At 38.3% G+C, this 22,250-nt stretch overlaps 1 protein-coding gene across 1 annotated transcript; it reads left to right on the top strand.

Annotated features, from left to right (window-relative positions):
- The first annotated feature begins 271 nt into the window (after positions 1-271).
- LOC148039754 (putative protein phosphatase 2C 5) lies at positions 272-5,535 on the top strand. The gene is made up of 8 exons (XM_087693621.1): positions 272-1,525; positions 1,904-2,075; positions 2,179-2,332; positions 2,414-2,477; positions 3,905-4,012; positions 4,091-4,216; positions 4,414-4,649; positions 4,810-5,535. Exons 1-8 carry the CDS (start codon positions 1,265-1,267, stop codon positions 5,012-5,014), a joined length of 1,326 nt encoding a protein of 441 aa, XP_087549747.1. The 5' UTR covers positions 272-1,264; the 3' UTR covers positions 5,015-5,535.
- Positions 5,536-22,250: the final 16,715 nt, after the last annotated feature.

Raw genomic sequence — 22,250 nt, 5'->3', positions numbered from 1 at the left:
TGATAATGTGGTTTGTTATGGTTGTTGAGAAGTTGATTTACATGCACATTAGTGGCTTTAGGCTGTGGAGCACACACACACATATCATTGCATGGCCAAGGGGGGGGGGGGAATGTTTTTCCCCCTTTTGAAATGCATTGTTTTCGTGAGGGTCACTTGCGCGTTTGGTGTAAACGATGCCAAAGTCAATATACTATGAATGTGATTATATAAATACCGGTATAAACCCAACAAAGGAAAAGTTGAGAAATTTTTTATGCCATACATTCTCAAAAAAAAAGGACAGGTCAAAACACAGAGAGAGGGAGAGACTCCAGAGACCCACAGAGAGAGAGAGAGAGAGAGAGAGAGAGAGTCGATAGCAGGGAGATCGATACCAACCCATCTGGCTCCTCCGCGACCCCTCTGTTCTGTGCATCACAGCCTGCAAGAAGAAGAAGAAGAAGAAGAAGAAGAAGTAGAAGAAGAAGAGGAAGAAGAAGAAGGAGAAGATCCTCCCTGCTTCGTACCAGGGTTCCCCATCCCTGCTTCCCCTTTTCCGACACATCGTCGCAGCAGAGCTTTCGTTGCAGGATTGCGTTCCCCTCCCCCTCCCACACCGTGGGCTCGGTTCCTGTCCCCCCCCAATCACCAACTGTGCTCCCTTCGTTGCAAAACCCTAATTATCTGCAGGTCAGCGCTTGAAGCTTCGTAGCTTTTGCATGCCTCTCATCAGGAGCTTAGGATCAGCAGCAGCGTCTCTTTTTGAGATCATATAGCAGGATTTGGATTTCGTCTGCTGCCTGGAGCTCGTCAGTTGTCCGCGCCAACAAACTGGTATAGGCTTCGGCTGCTTCTCACAACGAAGACAGGCAATCTAGGATGCCTGATCGTGGACATGTGGTGTCCTGATGTAAGGTGCTGCTGTCTGTGCAGCAAAAGGGAAAGCTGAAGACCTTGGGTTTAGGCATATCTGTGGGTGCATCTGAATGTCAAATGTGGGCAGTTTTTCGGCTGGAGCACTTTTCTTGCTAGATTTCATCCTAGATTTCATCTCTAAGGACCCTGCAAGACCGTAATTCACGACATTCAAAGAAGGGTCATCTTGAAGAGTGCTTTGCATGTTACACATATCGTCACTGGGTTCCGAACAGACATTAATAGCTGCTACCTGCTGAGTCAACACAGAACTTTGAAGTGGTTAGTGACAGATACTTTTGATCTTCGAAATTTAGAAGAAAATTGCAAGGTCAAACGCTTGTAATCTGCTTGGAATGATATTTTGATGGTTGCAAGCTGCAAAGAAAACATGGGATCACAGGGCCATAAAACGAGGCAGAAAGGTAAATCTGCACAGAGCAAGACAGACAACATGGTACCTTTAGCTTCGCTATTGAAAATGGAGTTTGAAAATGACAAGCTAGAAACACCAATCATTAGATATGGTCAAGCTTGTCAGCCAAAGAAAGGAGAAGACTATACATTAGTCAAAACAGATTGCCAGCGCGTTCCAGGAGATGGTTCATCCACATTTGCAGTGTTTGCGGTATCCTCTCTAACCAAGTGTTCTTAAAGTTTATTTCAAGGATACTGCAAGTTCTTGACGTGTATGTTCATGTTTAACAGTTATGCGGCTGTCTTATTTAGCTCTAAACATGTACTGGGTCAAAACTTTCAGCACATTCAAATCTGTTTACACAATATTCTGACTGGTTATTAAACTACAAAACCTGGTAATTGAAGATAACTGCATAAATCTTGTGACTATGATACTCCTTATACAACAGCGGGTTCCTATTTAATATCTAAGTTGCATTTCTCAATATGTAGATTGCTTGAGATATGCTTCCAAGGTTGCTTGATGTTTCATGAGAGAATAGTATTATGCAACAGTCAAAATCATAATTTGGATTTTTTCAAGCAGGTTTTAGATGGTCATAATGGAGCATCTGCTGCAGTCTATGCAAAGGAGAATTTATTGCATGATGTTTTAAGTGCCCTCTCCCCTACACTGAGTAGGGATGAATGGCTAGCTGCACTACCCCGTGCACTGGTCGCAGGATTTGTCAAGACAGACAAAGATTTTCAGCAGAAAGGTTGGTGTGCGCATAATATGTAACTGTTGATGAGTTAATGTGTGGTTTTACTCTGACACAAAGAGGGAGCAAGAATTGCACTGAGTTTCCTATGATGGTTCAGGCCAAACATCTGGGACAACAGTCACATTTGTTGTCGTTGACAGATGGACAGTAACTGTTGCATGTGTTGGGGATTCACGTTGTATTCTTGACCCTCAAGGAGGTGTTGTTTCAGTGCTGACTGTGGATCACAGATTAGAGGAGAATGAAGAAGAGTAAGTCTTGAATCTTTGAGTGATGATATCCTTTATTGTACCTAGTATATTGGCTACTCAAATGTTGTTGCAAATCTGCAGGAGGGAACGTGTGACAAAAAGTGGAGGTGAAGTTGGAAGGCTTAGCATTGCTGGTGGTGCTGAGGTAGAATGCTATTGTGTATTGTTCTTTCCAAAGCATTAACTGATAGTTATCAAGCATGTGGAGCTGGAAAAGTCTGCTGATACGTGTTTAAGAAGTTGGTTATTATCTGATCTTTTTAAAGCACCAAAGCTCTGGTTTTCACATCTTACACATGGCCTTTCAAAGATTTCAATGCATGCATATAGGGAGATTTTTCCTTGAATTTTGTTTACCTGATGTTTGGGGTAGATTGCTTTTTAAAAAGTGGTGCAAGTTGCTTGAGGCTCAGGGGTCAGAAGTAGTTTGGATTTTTTTGTTTTTCGAATTTTACGAGAGTTGAGACCTTACATGTTTGCTATGGCATATTTGGTCATGTAAGGATTGGAGTGTTTATGTATTGATGAATTACTCTTGATGTGTTGGTGGGTTTTCTTTTAGGGATGCGACTTGTCTGAAGCGTAGGGTTTAGAATAATCTATGATATTGCTGGTCAATTTACAAAGCTCAGATCAGTAATATGTTGTTTTCCTCTTAACAGTATTTGGATATGATTTAACTTATAGCTAAGTCTTTGTCACAATACTATCCCATGCAGAAACAATTAAGCATTTTGGGTCTTTAGTTGTAATAGTCATTTAGGAGCTTTTACTTGAAGCACACAAGGTTGGCAAATGAAGGGCCAGACACTCGCCACTATTGCTCAAGTTGTCCACCTTCTCTAGCTTTAAACCCTGATCTTTGCAACATGTGCTTGTGTTCACAGTCTCCTAGCATCATTCTCAATTGTCACATCCTTCCCTTGTTCTTGTTCAGAGTCCTTGACTCCTGTGTTCTAACTTCTCACATGCTTCCCTTGTGGGGGGTTCTCTCCTCCTGCATGTAAGCGATTTCTTGATTTAAATCAACCACAGAATTGTTTTGACTCTGGTATAGAGTGCTTTACGGTGACCTTGCAGTGTATGTAGTTTGGATTCTTTACAATTGCTTTTCTAAAAAAGTGTATGGTTGTCCTTGCTACAGTTTTCATTTTCTGATTGAGCTTTATGAAAAAGGAGAGGGCACTTTTTAGAACTCTTTATAAGTAGTCTTTGTTGAATGTCATGGTCTTGCTTTAAACAAGGACATTCTAGATTTCTTAGTGGTACTCTGTATCATAGTATTCAACTCAAGCTTGTTTTCATTCACAGTTCTTGGGCTTGTGTGAGCATGATTCCTACTGATTAGGATTCTAGGATGTGTGAGTCTAATGCATACTGATTAGGCTGCTATTTCGGGTGAGAAGCACCAATTCTGTGGGGCCAAATGTATTCAATGTCCTCAATTGCTACTGAATTTCGATTGTATCTCATCCATTCAGGCTAAGCTTTACTGTTCATTAGGTGCAAGACAAATTTTATAAGTGTGCTAAGGATAGCAATGATTTGACGTATTCTGTATTTGTTTTGCAGATTGGACCATTGAGATGCTGGCCGGGAGGCCTTTGCTTATCAAGGTCTATTGGCGATGTTGATGTAGGAGAGTTTATTGTACCTATACCTCATGTGAAGCAGATCAAGGTGAACTTTTTTCAACATTAGTTTTTGTCTCTTTTCTAGTAGTTTGATTCAGTTTGACTAACATTGCACCCTTATCAGCTCTCAAAAGCAGGGGGAAGGCTTATAATTGCTTCTGATGGTGTCTGGGATGCTTTGAGTTGTGATAAGGCTGCCAAATGTTGTAGTGGCCTGCCTGCTGACCTTGCTGCTAGGCAAGTTGTCAAGGTTCGACTGCTTCTTCTCAGTGGTGTTTATTATCTGTGACACTTCAGTGATTTGGTTTAGAGGGTGCACAAACGAAAAATGCATGGTAGCTGTCAAAAACGAGTTAGGGCACATAGCTTAAAGAAGATTCTTGGATATATGTTGATGTAAGTTCTTCCTCCCGTCAAATTAGGCTCCTGACATGCTGTTTGTTTCAGGAAGCTCTTAGGACTCGAGGTCTTCGCGATGACACAACATGCCTAGTTGTAGACTTGTTACCACCTGAAAATTACATCCCTGTTTCACCTCCACCAAGAAAAAAGCCTAGTAAATTTAAGTCTTTGTTTTTTGGATGGAGGTCGAAGGAGTCAACAGCAGTAGTTGCTAATAAACCAGGAGATGTAGGGATGGTTGAAGAACTTTTTGAGGAGGGCTCAGCAAGGCTAGCTGACAGGTTGGTATGTTATTTGGTTGTAATAAATGCGTGTTTAAGTTAGGTATATGCATTTGTGTTCACTTACTTTTTGCTAGACTGAATAGACATGGTCTACTTGAAAGTGCAGTGTAATTTTTAACTTTTGCGAGATGTTAAAAATGAGTCCTTGATATTGTAGGCTTGGGTCAGACCCATCTGGGCTTCTCAACTGCGCAATTTGTCAGGTCAATATAACGCTAAGTGAAGGTATTTCAGTACATGCTGGTTCATTTTTCTCCATGACAAATCGAACACTGGAAGGACCTTTTCTCTGTTCCAGCTGTAAAGCAAAGAAAGATGCAATGGAGGGAAAGCAGGCCTCCAGAGGATTTAAAGTGCCATGATGTCTTTTACATCGTAAAATTTATTGATTTTCCTTGTATCAAAACCTCTTTTTCGGCGTGTTCTGGTTTGGCTGGCTGTTGTGGAACTCGCGTTTGAAACAGCTTTTGGACGGGAGACTGCTGAGTCTGCCCACAGTAACACGGGGCAGCGTGTTTCAGCTATATCTGCTCTCTGCTATTGAATCTATCTGCAGATGCTCCCTTTTTCTATCAGCTCTGAGTGTATAATCTCTCTCAGGGGCACCAATTCATTTATAGAAAACCAGTTTCATAAATACCCCATTGGGACAGCACATGCCATTTTGCTGTGCTCAAAGAGCTCCATTTGTTTACATCTAATCTCTTATTGCTCGAGGTTTCAGTACTGAAAGTTTGTATGGTCTTTCATTCCTTTGTGTTGTCGAGTTCTCAATAGATCCAGCATCATGAAATCTTATGAACAGTGCAACGAGCTCGCAGAAAATTGTAGTTCTCTTTTCTTGGCTTTTACCATTATTGATTAGAATCAAAGCATATGAACATGCAATAGAGTTACAAGAAGGACACTGTAACAATAATTGTATTGGACATTGTCTGCACCCACATGCATACATGGATTTCATTACAGTTGACATGGTTGGTGCATTTTTAATGGAGAATCATGCACATGTTTAACTTCACTTGAAGTTCAGTTTTACAATTTTAAAGCAAGAAGACAAGTTTGGCATTAGTGTTTGATCAACTGTATTTGTTCCCTATTGTACAGGGTCTTGCCAGGGCATATGTAATGCGCAAGGAAATTGGTTGAAACTTTGGTATAAGGGTCATGCTTCCAGAAATTGGTTTTAATGCTTTGTTAAGTCCTGTAGTTGGGCCACTGGTTTGGTGATGATAAAGGGGATGCAAAAGTTTGTTAGGGCAATTCTTAATAGATTGCTGAGATGCCAAACTAGTTCGTCTTTAGCCAATCATATACCAACGTAAATGGACTGATCTGGACTCTTTGATGCTAACATTTAGTATGCAAGGTGTTGCCTTTTTTGAGTTTTGTTGTATGATGCTTGGAAAGGAGGGATATGCCGTCTTCATCCTCTCTTCGATCCCTATGCTTGGAAAGGAGGGATATGCGTGTCTTCATCCTCTCTTCGCTTCTCCAATCACCATACATGATGTCTTCGATCTTCTTCTAATTAGTGTCCTTATCAATTTGGTCCCACCTTTGTTGCCTTTATCCACAAGCATTTGCCTCAAGATGGGCATTGGATGTATGTCTTGTTCGCATTTTTGTTGATGCATCAAGAATGCCCTATCCACCTTTGCCCATGACAATACATGATGCCTTGCTATTCTTCTAGCTTGTGTCCATCTACCCTTTGCTTGGAATTTGGTCCCACTCTTACAGCCTCTATCCACAAGCATTAGCCTCTAGTTGAGCGGTGGATGTATTTCAATTTTTGGCATTTCCATTGTTGATGCAATGAGAATGCCCTATCAATCTCTGCCCTTGATATGTGCACTAGGCTCCCCTTCTCTTAGGGATGGTTCCTCTCTTCTCAAGTTCTTGATAGCCACATCCTAGCTTTGTCGCTCCATGCTTTGTGTTCTAGGTGTGAAGAAATTTGCGGTTGAGGTATTATGCTACAAGTTGTATGTGAATGCCAAGAGTGGTGATTCTGAGGGGTTGATAAGGTTGCTCTTGGTTGCAAAAGGGTCACTTGGCCGTTGTAAGGTTTCATTCAGGGAATGGGCTAGAGAGGAGGTATTGTGGTGGGACGAATGGAGAATCCTTTTTTTTCTGTTCGTTCGTTTTAGGAATGCACTAGAGAGGAGGTATGGTGATGGCAAGAAAGGAGAATCCTTTTTTTTGGGGGTTGGTTGGTTGGTTTGGGGGTGTGTTTTTGGGTTGGGTTGTGGGGGTGGGGTTGGTTTTGGTTTTCCTTAGTGGCTTGGAAGGGGTTGAGGTCCAAATGGGATGCTTGGGTTGTGTGACACAAATGGCCAAGGGACATTGATATCCTCCCTATGGCAAGTGGCCCCATCTTGTGCTTTGTCTTGATTGGTACAACCCATGTAACAAGCATGTGAACATGGAGTTTTGGGCATGATGGGCATTTGCATTAGTAGAGCAAGACATGGGCAGGGCCTTGCAAAAGACAATTTGAAATTTCATAAGTAAAAGGCTAAAAGATTGGTTTTCAAAATTTCCTCGAAAGTATGAGTAGGGCTATGAATGTTTTTAAGGTTCCATGTGGAATTTTATAGTAACATGCAAAATCTAACCTTGGTTTGAAAGTTTGAAGTTGGGTAGGACCAAATTTAAAATTGGGGAAGATATTTAATTAAAGAAAATTAGCATGGTTGATTTGTATTGCTTTTGGGCAAGTAGAGCACCTTTGTGTGTGTGTGTGTGTGTGTGTGTGTGTGTGTGTGTGTGTGACATTTAGGTATGCAAGCTTAGGAGAAGTCAATGATTGGTTGAGAAAATTTGATCTTTTACATTTTGGGGGAGGCAATCAATTTTGACTATAGGAAAGGTTAGATCAACATCATGGTCATCATTTATATAGTGCATTTGTGTTTTAAAGATTTTTCCTAATTAGAAGTTTGGCAAAATAGGGCTATTTGATCTAGAAATTAATGTTGCACATGGGTGTATAGTAGTGTTTGGGTATGCATGCAAGGTTACAACCATTGGGCTATAGACTAACAACGTACGAACCAGGGATTGTGTGATATGCCATTAGTATACTTTTATTGTGTGACAAGCCATTGATGCTAAGTTAAAAGAGTGCATTGGGGATTAATGGTATGTTTGGACCTAATCTATTGTAGCAAAGATTAGGGTCTATAAAAGAGGTTTGTGAGATGACAATGTATGCTAGTCAAATTGATAAAATTTAGGTTGGATCATCATTAATGGAGCAACCAATCTCTCATAAAGCTGCTCTTTGGGGCCAATCAACATCATGGCCATTGAGTAGGAGCATTCAAGCTCCTTGATTTGTGACTTTCTTAGTTTGTTTATATGTTGGTTAAGTTTATTATGTTTGCATAAGTTATGGTTGCTTCTCTTGAGTTATTTGAAGGCCAATGTTATGGCTACATTGTTGCTACATCATCAACTTTCTCAAGGGGGTAAGCCCACAATTATCTCTAGAGAGATCACCACCTTCTTGAAGGAGGTGAGATTGTGGTGGTCTTGAGTGCTAAGCACGAGTTGCTATAATTTGATTTGAGCAAATAATTTTGGGATAGTTAACCATTTTTTTAAAGAGGGTGAGATTATGGATGTTTCGAGTGCAAGCTATTGTAAGCAATATATGTTATTGCTACATTAGGTACTTTATGATTTGCATTGTTAGGCATTATTTATGGGTACTTTAGGATGGCCATATGTGGAGCGGGTTAGGAACATATGTGAAACTAATAGGACTGATGTAACACATATGTTCACTTTAAATTCTTCCCTGTGCTCATGGTATATCACTAACTTCCTTATTTTGTCTTGTATTGCTAAGACACCATGCCATCAAACTTAATAACTAATTTAGTTATCCACAATCCTCTCAATCCAAACACTTAGATTTACCTTATCAACTCATTTCCAATTAGTCAGTTCCTTTTCTCCCATTAATCCGGGAAATCCCTTCCTAACAATAAGTCACATCAATATCACTTTCTCAAGCAAACCCTCTTGGAAATTACTTGGACTAAGTTTTCCCAAGCAATTTGAATGTACATTTAGTTACATTAATAAAATAATTAGCTCTCATTTTTTCACAATTTTACTTTCGTAAAATCCTACACTTTGATAAGCTTTTGCTTTGATACCATGTATAATGTATTTGCCCTTAGCTAGGCTAGGGGAGGCATCATTTAGTAGTCGCTCGAACACCTCTCCATGAATAGCACCATCTGGACCTAATTTGGATACATGGACATAGTTGGTTGGGTAGTCTCCAAGTCCACATAGCAGCAAAATATCAAGACCTCAATTCGAAGGATTGACGCAAGGGTTCTTAAACTGCGAAGGTTTCCTAAACAAGATTCTAATGTCCACCTAAGTAGTGTCACTTTGTAACCAATCAAAGGTGAGAGTGGGCTAATAGTGCACTTGGTTCAAAGAAAGTTGAGTTGTCTTTTGGGCTTCCATGGTCGTTAGGATCTATATTTAATTGTACTCTGGTCTTCTAAATGGTGTTAAGCCAATTAACTATCCTACCGAATTGGGGGGTCACATTCAAACAACTCTATCTAGTGTTTACAAAAGTTACATGACAAATCAGGTCCGCCCAACCATAGACTCAGTCATTATGATTGAGGCCTTCCACTTTCCTCAGTAGGTTTATTTTAGTGATCTAATTAGCAAAGCATACTACCACACTATGAGAACATATAAAATCATATTCCTTTTATTATCCCATTACACAAGGTTTTTTACACATAATTTAGGAAAAATATATAAATAATCAATAAGAAAAGCAAATTCTTTTATTTGGAGTTCAATTTCTTTATTACGATCCCCCATGAGGGTTCCAACTTTCGTGAAGCCATCTCAATCCTCCATGAGGATTTCCAACCCCTCAAGGTCGTTCCACCTCTTAGCTAGTACTTGAGGTCATCCACCCCCCCTTAATTGGGGATGGGGATCACAAAGCTCTATATCCCTATCATAGGCCACCAAGGAATTTATTGGCTCAAAGCCCCTCTAAGATCCTTTGCCTAAGGTGATGTAACAACAACACACTTGGCCTTTTTCACTGCTTAGGTCATAGTCGTGAATACCAAGCAATGTCCTTTTGAGTTTATCTCAATCACTCTAGTATTCCTATTAGACCTTGGGGCTAGTCCAAGTGCTATTGATGGTTTCCTTAGCCCTATGGATCCAACAACTACATATCCTCTTAAATCTTCTTATTAATTCATAAGCAAAATAATAAAGGGGATATATCAAAGTAAGATATACAATCTTTTCCAATCAATAAACCAACTCAACTAAAGCAATACTTTTTATCCAAATAAAAATAAGAAAATGTAAAATTAATAACTCAAACATGATTATTCTAACTCAATATGATATGGTCTACATCATCATGGGGTTCATTATATATAAACCCTCTTTATCATGTGTGTTTAAGGTCTGCTTTAAAATATTATTATCTATATCACATGTGTTCAAGGTCTATTGATGAATTTTTTCTAAATAAAATACATCCCTTTTCTATTCAAGTTGTGAATAATTTCTTTATATGGCACCCTTTTGTGGCATCCTTCTATGTGTAAAATTATGTAAAAATGATATTTTAAAAGTCACTTCTATTGAATCCATGTGATATACTTACATACTTATGAGTGACTCCCCCAAGTCTACATCCTTGCTACCATATTCTACGTTCTTCATTGGGGCATCTTCCTCAAGTTCACGAGAAGTGCCTTCTTGAACAATCTTATTTTCCTCACGATGTCTCTTAGGGACCATTATCTAAAGTAAATTTGATACAACTTCCACATAATTGTGGAATGGATAAAAATTTAGGTGGATTCTAACACAATTTCTCATAGTTTTAGAGAAGAAAGCTTGGTGGATTTTGATAGAGCTTCCGCATGATGGAGAAGAAGAGAGGAAAAGGTTAGTGAATTTTGGCAAAGCTTCCATGCATGTGTGGAGAAGAGGAGAGAAGCTCAGTGGATTTTCGCAGACCTTTCACATATGCTTGAGAGACTTAACTTAAATTTAAGAGCACCCATATTTTTACACATTTAGGAGTCCAAAAAAAGAAAAAAATGTTGCTCTTTTGTACTTGCACATACCTCATGCATAAAAGTTCCTACAGATTGTACAAAACTTAAAATGGCCATAACTTTTAATCCAAAACTCAAAATTTAGATCGGTTTGAATCCTTGCGATTAAGTTGATGAGCTCTACGATTCTATTGCTTTATTTTATAATTTAGAGGAAAATTAAAATGTTAAAAATTCAATCTTCGTGATTTTCTATTAGCAATCCTTGCTAGGATCTTGAAAATAATCAATAAATGTAAGGCTCTCGATACTCCCAAAGATTATTACTCTTGAAGTTATTGGTGTGCAATAAAGTATGCAACATCATTGATTACTTTTAGCACTAACTATTATATGATATCTAACTTATCAAGATGGGTACATTACACTTAAGAATGTTGGAGTTTTTGTAGTAGGAGAGTTGTGTGATGCCATTCACAAATCAACATAACATTGTATTGAGAAAATATAAATTATTTAATCAAATTAAGCATTGTACATATATTCTTTACACTTAATAACTAACTCTTCGATATAATTAAATTCAAACTTCGTCTTTTCCTTGATTGTACTGTAAGCACTACTTGAAAAAGACTCATACAAACTTGGATCAAATAGTCATAGATACACGTGTACATGTGTGTGTAGTACATGTGATAGCAATGCACGTGATGGGCCTTGATTATTTATATGTAGAACATAACACAAATGCTAGGCCCTAATACTAGCTATATCAATATGCATCAACTTCACCCTTGTCCTCATGTACTGTGTCACCAAAAAGTTTGACCCACCTAGCCTAGGTAGGTCCTAAACTCAAAAGTCCAAAATTAGTTTCTTCAAGTACCAATGAGTTAAAGCTATATTTAGGACACATAAAACTTGGTGAATGTAAAGGTGTAAGAAAAAATAAGTGGTTAGGAACCTTTACATCTAGGACACATAAAACTTGACAAACATAAAGGGGTAAGAAAAGTTAAGTGGTTAGGAATCTTTACATGAGAAGAAAAATAAAACTTACTGTTGTAATGGATAAGAGGAATCAACAAAATTCACATCTGCATGTAAGAGGGTGATAACACTAAAGAGATCCTATTGTTGCAAGGAGAGGAGAAGAGAGAGTATAAAAAAGCTATTTACATACCACCTAATGAAATTTTTTTAGGGCGCAACATGTATAGAATCTAAGAAAAGAATAGAGAGTACACAATAAAAAAGAAAAAAATCTTTTTAATTCTAACTAAGTAGATATAATAATGGTTTTATCCACTTGTGTGCTTTCATTGTAGAGCTTAGATGGAGATCTAGAGAGATGGTAGGTGAAGGGCTTAAAGCTAGCTAGAAGAACTTTCACTTGTTTATGAAAGATATGTTGGCAATAGCTTTGGAGGGGTCTCCCTTTTATATAGCTAGGAAGATGGTCTACTCAACCTATTTGATCATAGTATGGACCTTTCCTACTTAGCTAAGAAATATTCCAAATGATATTCCCTTTATAATCGGGCTATGGATGTTGCCCTTGGATCCTCATTAGGGGGTTCATTGGCCCCCTAAGACTCTCTAGCTAGCACATGCTTCTACGGTCTCTAGACCCTAAAATAGGGTCCCTAATAACTCTCACACCCTACAACTTGATGTAGTATGCCTTGAGTTGTTACCAACTTAACTACTCTATCTAAACCAAAAGCTAGATCCACAAAGGTTACCTTTTTCCCATCTAGTCATATAGGCCTCATCTGACATACAAGCCAGGACCCAAGAAATATTCAAGCTCACACACGAATTCTCCATATAATGGGAACCTTACAACTTTTAGCACCATGAATCAATAGTTTTCCCTTAAGAGGGTGGGGCATCAAGCACATCTAACAATCCCCCAATATCCACCTGGCAGATGAGCTCGAAGCACATTCTTTTATAAGAGCTTTGGTGAATATATGTACTCCATTATCCTCTATTGATTGTAGAAAAATTATACTATTCCATCCTCAATCAAATCACACACATAATGATATTGAATTTCAATATGGTCAGTATGCACATCAAACACTGGATATTTGGTAATAGAAATGTAACTTTGATTGTCACATCCTAGTATTGTTGGATCTTTATCCTACACTCCCATATGCCATATGACCCTCCTTAATCATACTACTTCACATACAACAAAACAACTTGCCTTGTACCCTACTTTGATAGAAGACAATGCCACTATTGGTTGCTTCTTACTAATCCAAGAGAATTTTTTAGAACCTAAAGAGAAATTATTTCTAGAAATCCTTATAAACATAGAAGGTTGCATATGAGGCATATTAATTGACGTTTAAGCTTAAAAAGAACTTATCCATCCATTAGTACCATGCTCTAGGAGCTTGTTTTAGCACATATAATGTCTCTTTCAACTTGAAAAATTTATTCTCAAAATAGGGGGGACTCAAACCCCAATGGTTCAGCCACATACACCTCTCATTCTTGAGACCACCATTTAGGAAAGCTAATTTAACATTCATTTGGTAAACTAGCCACTTTTTGTGAGTGGCCAATTCAAGTATTGTGTGAATAGTAGACATTTTGGTAGTTCAAGCAAATGATTCTTGAAAATCAAACCCCTTAGATTGTGAAATCCATGTGCAATCGATCTAGTTTTGTACTTTTCTAAGTTGCCATTAGCCTTGTCCTTTACCTTCCAAACCCATGTGGTGCCAATTACCTTTCTCTTCTTTGGCCAATCCACTAGCTCCCAATTGTTATTCTTCATTATATTGTCATATTTAGCTTGCATAGATACTCTCCATGCAAGTTTGCAAGTTCTTTCTTCAAGTTAGTTGACTCCTTTACTTGTCTCATAACCTTAACTATTGAGACCATATTGACTATGTGAGTAGAAGTCTTTCTATGCTCCTCTATTATATGCAACCACCTTGATCCATTTGTCATTTCCTCAATATTTATAGACATAGGATTATTTTGATAATATAGTTGCTTTATCCAATGTAGTAATGGGTTTTTTAATGGTGTGATGACAGTTTGGTGGACAAAGACAATAATTCCTCCTTCATAAGGATAGGGATAGTAGCTCTTGGGATAGGTAGTAGTGGACTGCTTCTTGACTTGATGATAAAGTGGAAGAACTTGTCTTTTCCTCCTTCACTGTACGGGGCTACTTCTTGAACAATACATCATGGCTCCCTATGATCTTCTTTATCTCTTGGTCACACAACTTGTTAGCCTTTTGCGAAGGTAGTGGTTGAAGCTCCTAAAATAATAGAAGTTTCCAACCTCCCAAATACATTGAGCGCATATAGCCCAACAGTATGGTATACATACCTTAAGAATATGCTACACAAGCACATGCCATGTATGAATATTCAAATTAACTTATACAACTTTTGTACTTCTAAAATATTGACTTAGTGCATACTATGTAATGTGTGGTAGAACTTTTACCCCATGCTTGCAGCATGTTTTTGTAGACTAGCATCAATGAACTCTTTCTTATCTTCATTAAAAACTATATTTCAAAGTAAACGAGCCAATTTATTGAGACTAATCCAAACCTTGGCTTTCTCTAACCTTGTTTTTTTCCATTACTTCAATCAGAAATCACAATATGCAAAAATTTTCACCCATCGTTGTCTTGTGGCCTACAAAATGTGATATTTCCTTCCTTGATAGATATTGAAAGAAACTTTCTAGCATTGTTTCTTGCTTGACAAGGTTTCTTTAGCGAGTTACTAGATTTTCCTAATCTTTTCTCCTCCTTTTCAATCATTACTTATGCTTGTGTATCTCTACTTGTAATAGCACTCGCAACATATTTTTGATTTTTATGGAGGTAGATTGGAGAGGTGCAGATAGACACATAGAGATGTCAAAGAAAAGTATGTAGCGTAATGTGTAAAGGTAGGATGGAAGGATACATAGAGATATCAATGGAAATGAAATAGTTGAGTAGTACGAAGGGAGAGTACCTTGACATAGATGGATTAATTGTGAGCAAGAGAGGTTAAGGTAGTTCATCGTGTTAAGGTAAATTACATAGATATAGAGAAGAGATCACTATAGAGCTATGAGAGAGTATTGGAATGGAGAAGAATAGCTCAAAGAGAAGGGATGTCCATTTTTGAATTTGGAAAAATTCAATCAACCTCTAAAAATATTTCTTTAAAAAAAGAAAAGTGACCAACATGTTTGTTTCTTGACCAAAAACTAGAATATAAAAAATCTTAAAAGAAAATTTGATTTTTTGTTAAAAAAATAAAATGCTCCATATCTACTTACCATTTTGCATTGAAAATCAAGCATCATGCTCTTGTAACTAAGCTCTATATCTCAACACAAAATTTGGTTGAAAAAGGACTATTGAATGAGAAGAGAGAAGGAATCTAAGTAAGTCCTTTGTAGATAATATAGGAAAGGCAAAATGAGATTGCAAAAGTACAGAGAGAAAGAAGGAGATTGGGAGACTACAAGGCCCAAAAGAGAGTTTATTTCATTTCTAATGAATTATTGATAGTGCTAACAAAGTTATTGGAAAAGGAGAAAGAAGAAATAACATGTAAAGGAGATATATAAGAAATGTATGATTTTTTATCTCCTTGTAGTGAGACTAGAATGAAAGCACCATGTGAAGCTTGTATGGTCAAGCAAGATAGAGTGAAGGATCTTCTAGAGTTGGTGCATGCTAACTTGTACAATAAGATGCCTACACAAGCCTTGGGGGGATCTTTGCATTTGATGTTGGTTGTCAATGACTACAATAAGATGTGGATATACTTGATTCATGATAAGGCTCAAGCTTTGCTAAGTTTAAATATTGGCTAGACCTTGTTGAAAATAAAACACAAAAAAATGTGAAGAAATTTAGAATAGATGGTGATGGTGAGTTCAACTCAAAGAGTTTGAATACTCTTACAAGAGTAAAGGGATTAAGCATACATTGATGATACCTCATACAACTTATTAGAATGGTGCTATTGAACACCAAATTTGCACCATTATGGAAATGACAAGGCACATGCTTAAAGGCAAGGGATTGCCTAACTAGTTTTGTGTTGAAACTGTTAAATCAGAGCTACATAAAGGCTCTCAAAGGAAAAACTTCTCATGAGACCTGTATTGGTAAGAATCCATCTACCTCAAACTTTAAAACTGTTGGATGTGAAAGTCATGTACATGTTTGAAAGGATGTTGATACATGTTTGAAAGGATGTTGATCCATGTTGACTTATATGGTAAGATCCATATACAAGCCTTGAGAAGATCTTCTTATTTAACGTTGATATAGAATTGGTGTATGTTGACTTGTGAAGTAAGATGCCTACATGAGCCTTGGCAAAATTTTTATTTGACATTACTCATCAACAACTATAACATAAAGATGTGGGTGTATTTTCTTTGTAATAATGCTCAAGCTTTTGGTAAGTTTAAAGAATGCCAGAACTTGTTGAGAATGAAATGAGAAAATATATGAAGAAATTTAAAATAAATGGTAATGGTAAGTTCAACTCAAAGAAGTTTGAAAACTTTTCTAAGATAAAAGGGATGATATATTAATTGAAGCCATCTCATATACCTCATTAGAATGGCATTATTGAAGACCAGAATTGCACCATTGTGGAAATGCCAAGGTGCATGTTTAAAAATATGGGATTACTTAACCAATTTTGAGCTAAATCTATTAATATTCTCATGCAAATATACATAAGGATTCTCTAAGGAAAAAATCATGAGGATTTTACTAGTAAGGAACCATTCATCTCACACTTTAGAACTTTTGGATGTAAATGTTATGTACATGTTCCAAAGGGTATTGATGTATGCTGACTTGTGTAGTAAGATGCCTATATAAGTCTTGAGGAGATTTTCTTATTTGATGTTGATCTAGAGTTGGTGCATGTTGGCTTGTGTGATAAGATAAAATACTTACACATACATTGGGGATCTTTTTATTTGATATTGATCATTGATGACTATGATAGAAAGATGTGGATGCACTTCCTTCATGATGATAAGGCTCAACCTTTTGGCAAGTTTAAAAAATGGCTAGAACTTGTTGAGAATGAAACATAAAAAAATGTGAAGAAATTTTAAACAAATGAAAATCGTGAGTTCAACTCTGAGCTTGAAGACTTTTGCAAGAGCAAAGAGATTAAGCATCAATTAATGACATCTTATATACCTAAGCAGACTTGCATTGTTAAACATTGAAATTGTACCATTGTGGAAACGGGAAGGTGCATGCTTAAAGATGACTAGTTTGGAACTAAAGCTATTAATACTGTAATCTATATTTTCAATTAAAGCTACATAAAGCCCTCAAAGGAAAAGCTTCTCATAAGGTTTGTATTGGTAAGAATCCGTATGTCTCACACTTTGGAACTTTTGGATGTGAAGAAAAAAACATTAAAATTAAAGGATGCTCATTGCACACTCCACAATCCAAGATGCACCTCTTAGGTTCTCAAATCTTCCATGATGAAGGACGCTCGTTCCAAACTCCACTATTCAAGATGCACCCCCTAGGTTCTCAAACCCTCTATGACTTTCATCATGCTAGAGGAGAGCATGGTAAGGCATGAGATAGCATGAGAAGAGATGGAGGCTTTACCCTCTTTGTTTCTCACTCTATTGCTCTACCCTCTTTGTTTCTCACCCTCATTCTCACTCTATTGCTCTCAACTTACCTCTCTCTCTTTCTCTTTCTCTGTCTATCTTTGCAAAAGTAGGAAGGTAAGAACCAAAAGTTGGCATGCACATGAATAGCCTTTTCCATTCTTTTTCAACCTTTTTATACAAAAAAGTAGGGTTTGGGTTTCCCTATGCCTGCCCCTCTTTTGGACCAAAGACTAGTCCTTTCCCTTTGCATGCACTTAAATCTATATTTCTATGTTGAGTGCTACCAATTTTGATTACAAAATGTGGAGGAGGGAGTTCAGTTTTCATTTACAACAAACATTTTATTTCTTAAAGCATTAAAATTTTCAAAAAATTTGAGGCATCCATGTTCTTCTCCTTCTTCATGCCTTTGTGTCTTCAAACTAGTTAAAAATTTTCCCCCCTCGTTGTGGAGTGTCAGTTCCATGGCACTTATGCCGAAGGAGCAAGATTTGGTAGGAGAGAAGTGTTGGGTCAATTGATGAAGAGATCCTGGAGGGCCAAGTTTCTGTGATAGTATAAGGGAATGTGTGCTGAAGAGGGAAATGGTGGTTGTTGGAGGTGGAGAAATTCGTAGGAAGTATAAAGAATGGGCCACTAATGTCAATGGTTCTTCATGCACTCCGTGTACCTATCATGATGCTCTCCTTGAGGGTATGCCTATCTTCCCTAATGATGTGAGATGCTTGTGCAATGTGAAACATTTTCCCCCACACTTGAGGACCTAGCTTGTGAACGGTTAGTTTGCTATGCCATCCCGAGAGAGTGACATGCTTTCCAAGCAAGCTTGGGATGTCTTCCCCTTGATGGGCCCTGAGGTTGTAATGTGGGACAATAGTCTAGGGTGGCCCTAGGTGTTGTGAGAGTGCCATATGCTTCTATATTTTTTTACTTTTTTTTGAATAATTTAGACAACATTGTCACTACCGAAAGACTAGTTTGAGTGCATGTTGGAGGCATCCTTTACTAAGCATATACTCCTTCAATGAGTTGCATTCTTGTAAGTGCAATTTTGGGTAGATAGCAAATCTATAATCTACCATATCTGTTAAGAGCTCAGTAGACCTGCGTACCGCTGGATCACTCAATGGAGTCTTTGTATTAACGCGTGCTCTCTGCACACCTGGAGTCCTCACTGAAGGAATGCCAAGCTCATCCAACCCTTTTCATATGATAGAGATGTAAGCAGAAATATCCTTGATGTTGTGCATATAGATATTTGGGGGCCTACACAAAATATATCTCTTGGAGGAAGTTCATACTTTGTCACATTCATTGATGATTGTTCTAGAAAGCTGTGGTATATTTTATGAAGGAAAAGAGTGAAGCGTTAGAGCACTTTAGAACTTTCAAGGCTGCAGTTGAAAGAGAAACATGCTTGAAAGTAAAGTGCTTGAGGTCAGATGGAGGGGGAGAGTACCTTTCGAATGAGTTCAATGATTTTCTGAGGTCTCATGGGATAAAGAGACAATTCACATGCAGGTATACCCCACAGCAAAATGGGGTTGCAGAAAGGAAAAATAGGCATATTGTAGAAGTTGCACGCACCTTGATGGCTGAAAAGAATATGCCTAAGCATTTTTGGTCTGAGGCTGTTTATATTATGAACAGGACTCCCACAGCTGCAGTTCATGGTATGACTCCTGAAGAATGCTTTACTGGCAAGAAGCCTGATGTATCGCACTTGAAGGTATTTGGCTGTGTTGCATACGTTCATGTGCCAGATGAGCTACGGAAGAAGCTTGATCCAAAGGCAGAAAAATGTGTCTTTATTGGATACTCTTTAGAGCAGAAAGGGTATCGCTGTTATAACCCTGTCGCATGTAAGTTCAGAGTGAGCAGGGATGTCATCTTTGATGAAATGAACAGTTGGTATGCATCTAGTGGTGATGCATTAGATGATGATGATGATCATGACACTCATGTGCAGGGCTGAAAAGCAAGAATCACAGACTCTTAGTGGACCAAAGACATCATCTGGTAGTCCTTGGTCTAGGAGACTAAGGAGTAGCTCTACATCTTCAGGTGCATCTAGTAGCACTACAGGTAAAGACAAAGGAAAGAGTAAAGTGTCAGAAGGCATTGATGCAGTTCTTGATGGAGACTCTAGTGGCTTAGAGAGCTTGGATGATGAGCTTGGCATTCCTTCAGTGAGGACTCTAGGTGTGCAGAGAGCACGCGTTAATGCAAAGACTCCATTGAATGACCCAGTGGTACGCAGGTCTACCTAGTAGATGAGTGCACATAGCAAATCTATAATCTACCATATCTGTTAAGAGCTCAGTGCAATAGGTAGGTAGCAGTATGGCCCAAAGATGGAGGCATATCATAGCCACTTGGTTGATTTCAACACTTATGTCAATGTAGAGTGGTGGCAACCTTTCCTCATAGGGTGTGATGGGATGTTTGAGTTAGATGATGAGGAGGTAGAGATAATTGCATGTTGTGATGGAGGAAGGGCAAGGGTAGTTGGTGAATTTCTTCACAAAGTGTATGAAAGAGGGAATGAGGTCAAAGGGCCATAATAGACATATCTTCTTCTTCTCAAGGGCCCTCATAATTTGAATTTTTAGGAAGTTGTATCTCCCATGCTCCTTTTTGTCATACTCATGGCCATGTCGGGGAGAATAAGGAAATAAAAGCAGCTTTGCTCATTCGAGCTTACTAGAGAAGATAAATGCATTCCATGTTGCTTTCTTGCTCTAGAAGTGGGTACTTCCATGTTGGCTATCTTGGCCAGGCTTCCCAAGGATTCATAGTGAGATATTTGCTTACATCCTCTTGATTTGATAGGATGCTTTGAAGGTGAAAATTTGCCATGTCTTGTTATACGCTTTACTCTTGACGCCTTTATAGATATGGTATGAAAATTCTAAGGATTAGTAATTGTAACATTAATTTCTCAATTCTTGATCCATTCATAATTTTGAATATGACAATCTCATAAATACTTAACCATATCAGAATACAATGAAACAGTGCTAGAGGTGGACAAGAGTACACACATTTGTTTTTGTTCAAAAAAAGGTCAAGAAGGCCCTTGAAGTCAGGAGTTTGGGGTCATTTTTTTGGCACGATAAAATATTATGGCTTTATAATCACATGATGAATAGTATTTTGATAAGAGATGATGACTTGGAGGATTTACAGTAATATATTCATACCTTGCTCAACGTTGGCTCTTCACTCTCTCCTCTCTATTGGTAGTTTCTTTGCCTCTCTTCCTCTTACCGTTGGTGGCTCCTCCGCTTTGTGGAAATGTCAAGATGGTAAGGGTTGGAGCTATGGGTATGCTAGTAGTGATGGTGGATAGGGAAAGATTGAGAAAGGTGGAGGTGGAGAGAGGGGTATTGGCAGAGGATGTGGTGGTTACTGGATGGAGGGCCATGCATTATGGAAGTGCAAAAGGGGTGTGGAGATTGTAAATAAATATAGTAATGGAGGGTTTTAGACAAAGGGTGTGGAGATGGATAAGAGGGCAATAGGCATGTTGCTATTGATCATCGTGCCCCCTTCTAGGGATGGGAAGAATCTCTATGATATGGAGCATTAGGGAAAGAGAGAGACAATGCTATGGACAACCAACAATGATGTCATTTCGGAATAAGCTGTTGATGGAAAGGAGGAGCAAGATGTGCTAACGACGATGATAGCTTGTTGATGCACATAATCAGTAGTAGTAGGGAGATTAGTGGCAAGATGATTGATGATCAACGATGGCCTTGATGACAAACAATCAAACCAAGATTTTTAATGCCTGTTGCCTATGCCAACATGGTAGTAGAGACATTAGAGATTTTTCCAAGTTGCCCTATTTTCTTCACAAATTACTAATCCGTACCATAAGGAAGTTTAACACCATCATTGTGCCAATCATGATGATGATCAATGCAATAGACATGAGAGATAGGTTGCCTGATGATCCCATGATATACAAACATGCGTTGCAAGCTAGGCATCAATTTCATAGGTGATTAACAAAAATCATGATGGCTCCTGTAGACGATGTAGGGTGGCACCATGGTAGAGCTAAAAGGTGATCACCTAGGCTATAGATGATGTAGAGAGCAGGTATCACATGATAATGAAGGCGATGATGAGTGGCAAAGTGACCATGATCAATAGGAGACCCTCGTTCTTATGCCTGATGAAAAGCTTCTTGTCTCTCTCTCTCCTACCCCCTCTCTCTCTCCTACTATCCCCCTTGCACTTGTGGGATAATGCCTCCTTCCATATTCAAGTAACATATCTCCCTTCCTTTCCCACTGCACCATGTAGGGCCCTTGCCACACACAAGGAGTCTTGTAATACACATGTAAGTGTGTTGTGTAGTAAAAAATTCAACCAATTTAATATATTACTCTATCTTTTCCAAACACGTGTCGTATGTGTTCAATGCAACTCTTCTTTCCATTTTTTTGTGATGCTACTCCAATATCATCAAAAAATGAGATACAACAAAATTTCATTTTCACACAAGATTCAAGTGTTTTCTTTAAATAAGAAAAAGTAATCTTACTTAGTTGCATGCATTTTGGACGATATGTCCATATCTCTCCTAGTCCACTACACACAATGCATGCAAGAGACTACATGGCGGCCAATGTGCCCTTGGTCTTGGCAATGGGACCAAAATGTTGTGCTCTATAAGCTCAATTTCAGGACCATTGGACACATTCTTATTGCTTCAAGGATTTCTACTCACGAAGCATGTGGCTATCTCTCACCTAGCCTACTCATACATGCTTAACAAATTTGATGACTTGGTATAAATAGAAAATGCACTTTCCAATACTCACCATGTTGTACTCATTTCATT

The sequence above is a fragment of the Lygodium microphyllum genome, chromosome 2 (genome assembly GCF_053477565.2).
Source record: "Lygodium microphyllum isolate KBCC chromosome 2, Lygodium_microphyllum_v1.1.10, whole genome shotgun sequence".
NCBI lineage: Eukaryota > Viridiplantae > Streptophyta > Polypodiopsida > Schizaeales > Lygodiaceae > Lygodium > Lygodium microphyllum.
This window is presented reverse-complemented; position numbering and strand designations above follow the sequence as displayed.

Bases quoted from the DNA above. Each gene is read 5' to 3' on its own strand.
- LOC148039754 (XM_087693621.1), top strand. From the start codon at position 1,265: ATGGTTGCAAGCTGCAAAGAAAACATGGGATCACAGGGCCATAAAACG. The intron at 1,526-1,903 runs GTATCCTCTCTA...TTTTTCAAGCAG, and splicing joins CCACATTTGCAGTGTTTGCG to GTTTTAGATGGTCATAATGG. The intron at 4,650-4,809 runs GTTGGTATGTTA...TTGATATTGTAG, and splicing joins TCAGCAAGGCTAGCTGACAG to GCTTGGGTCAGACCCATCTG.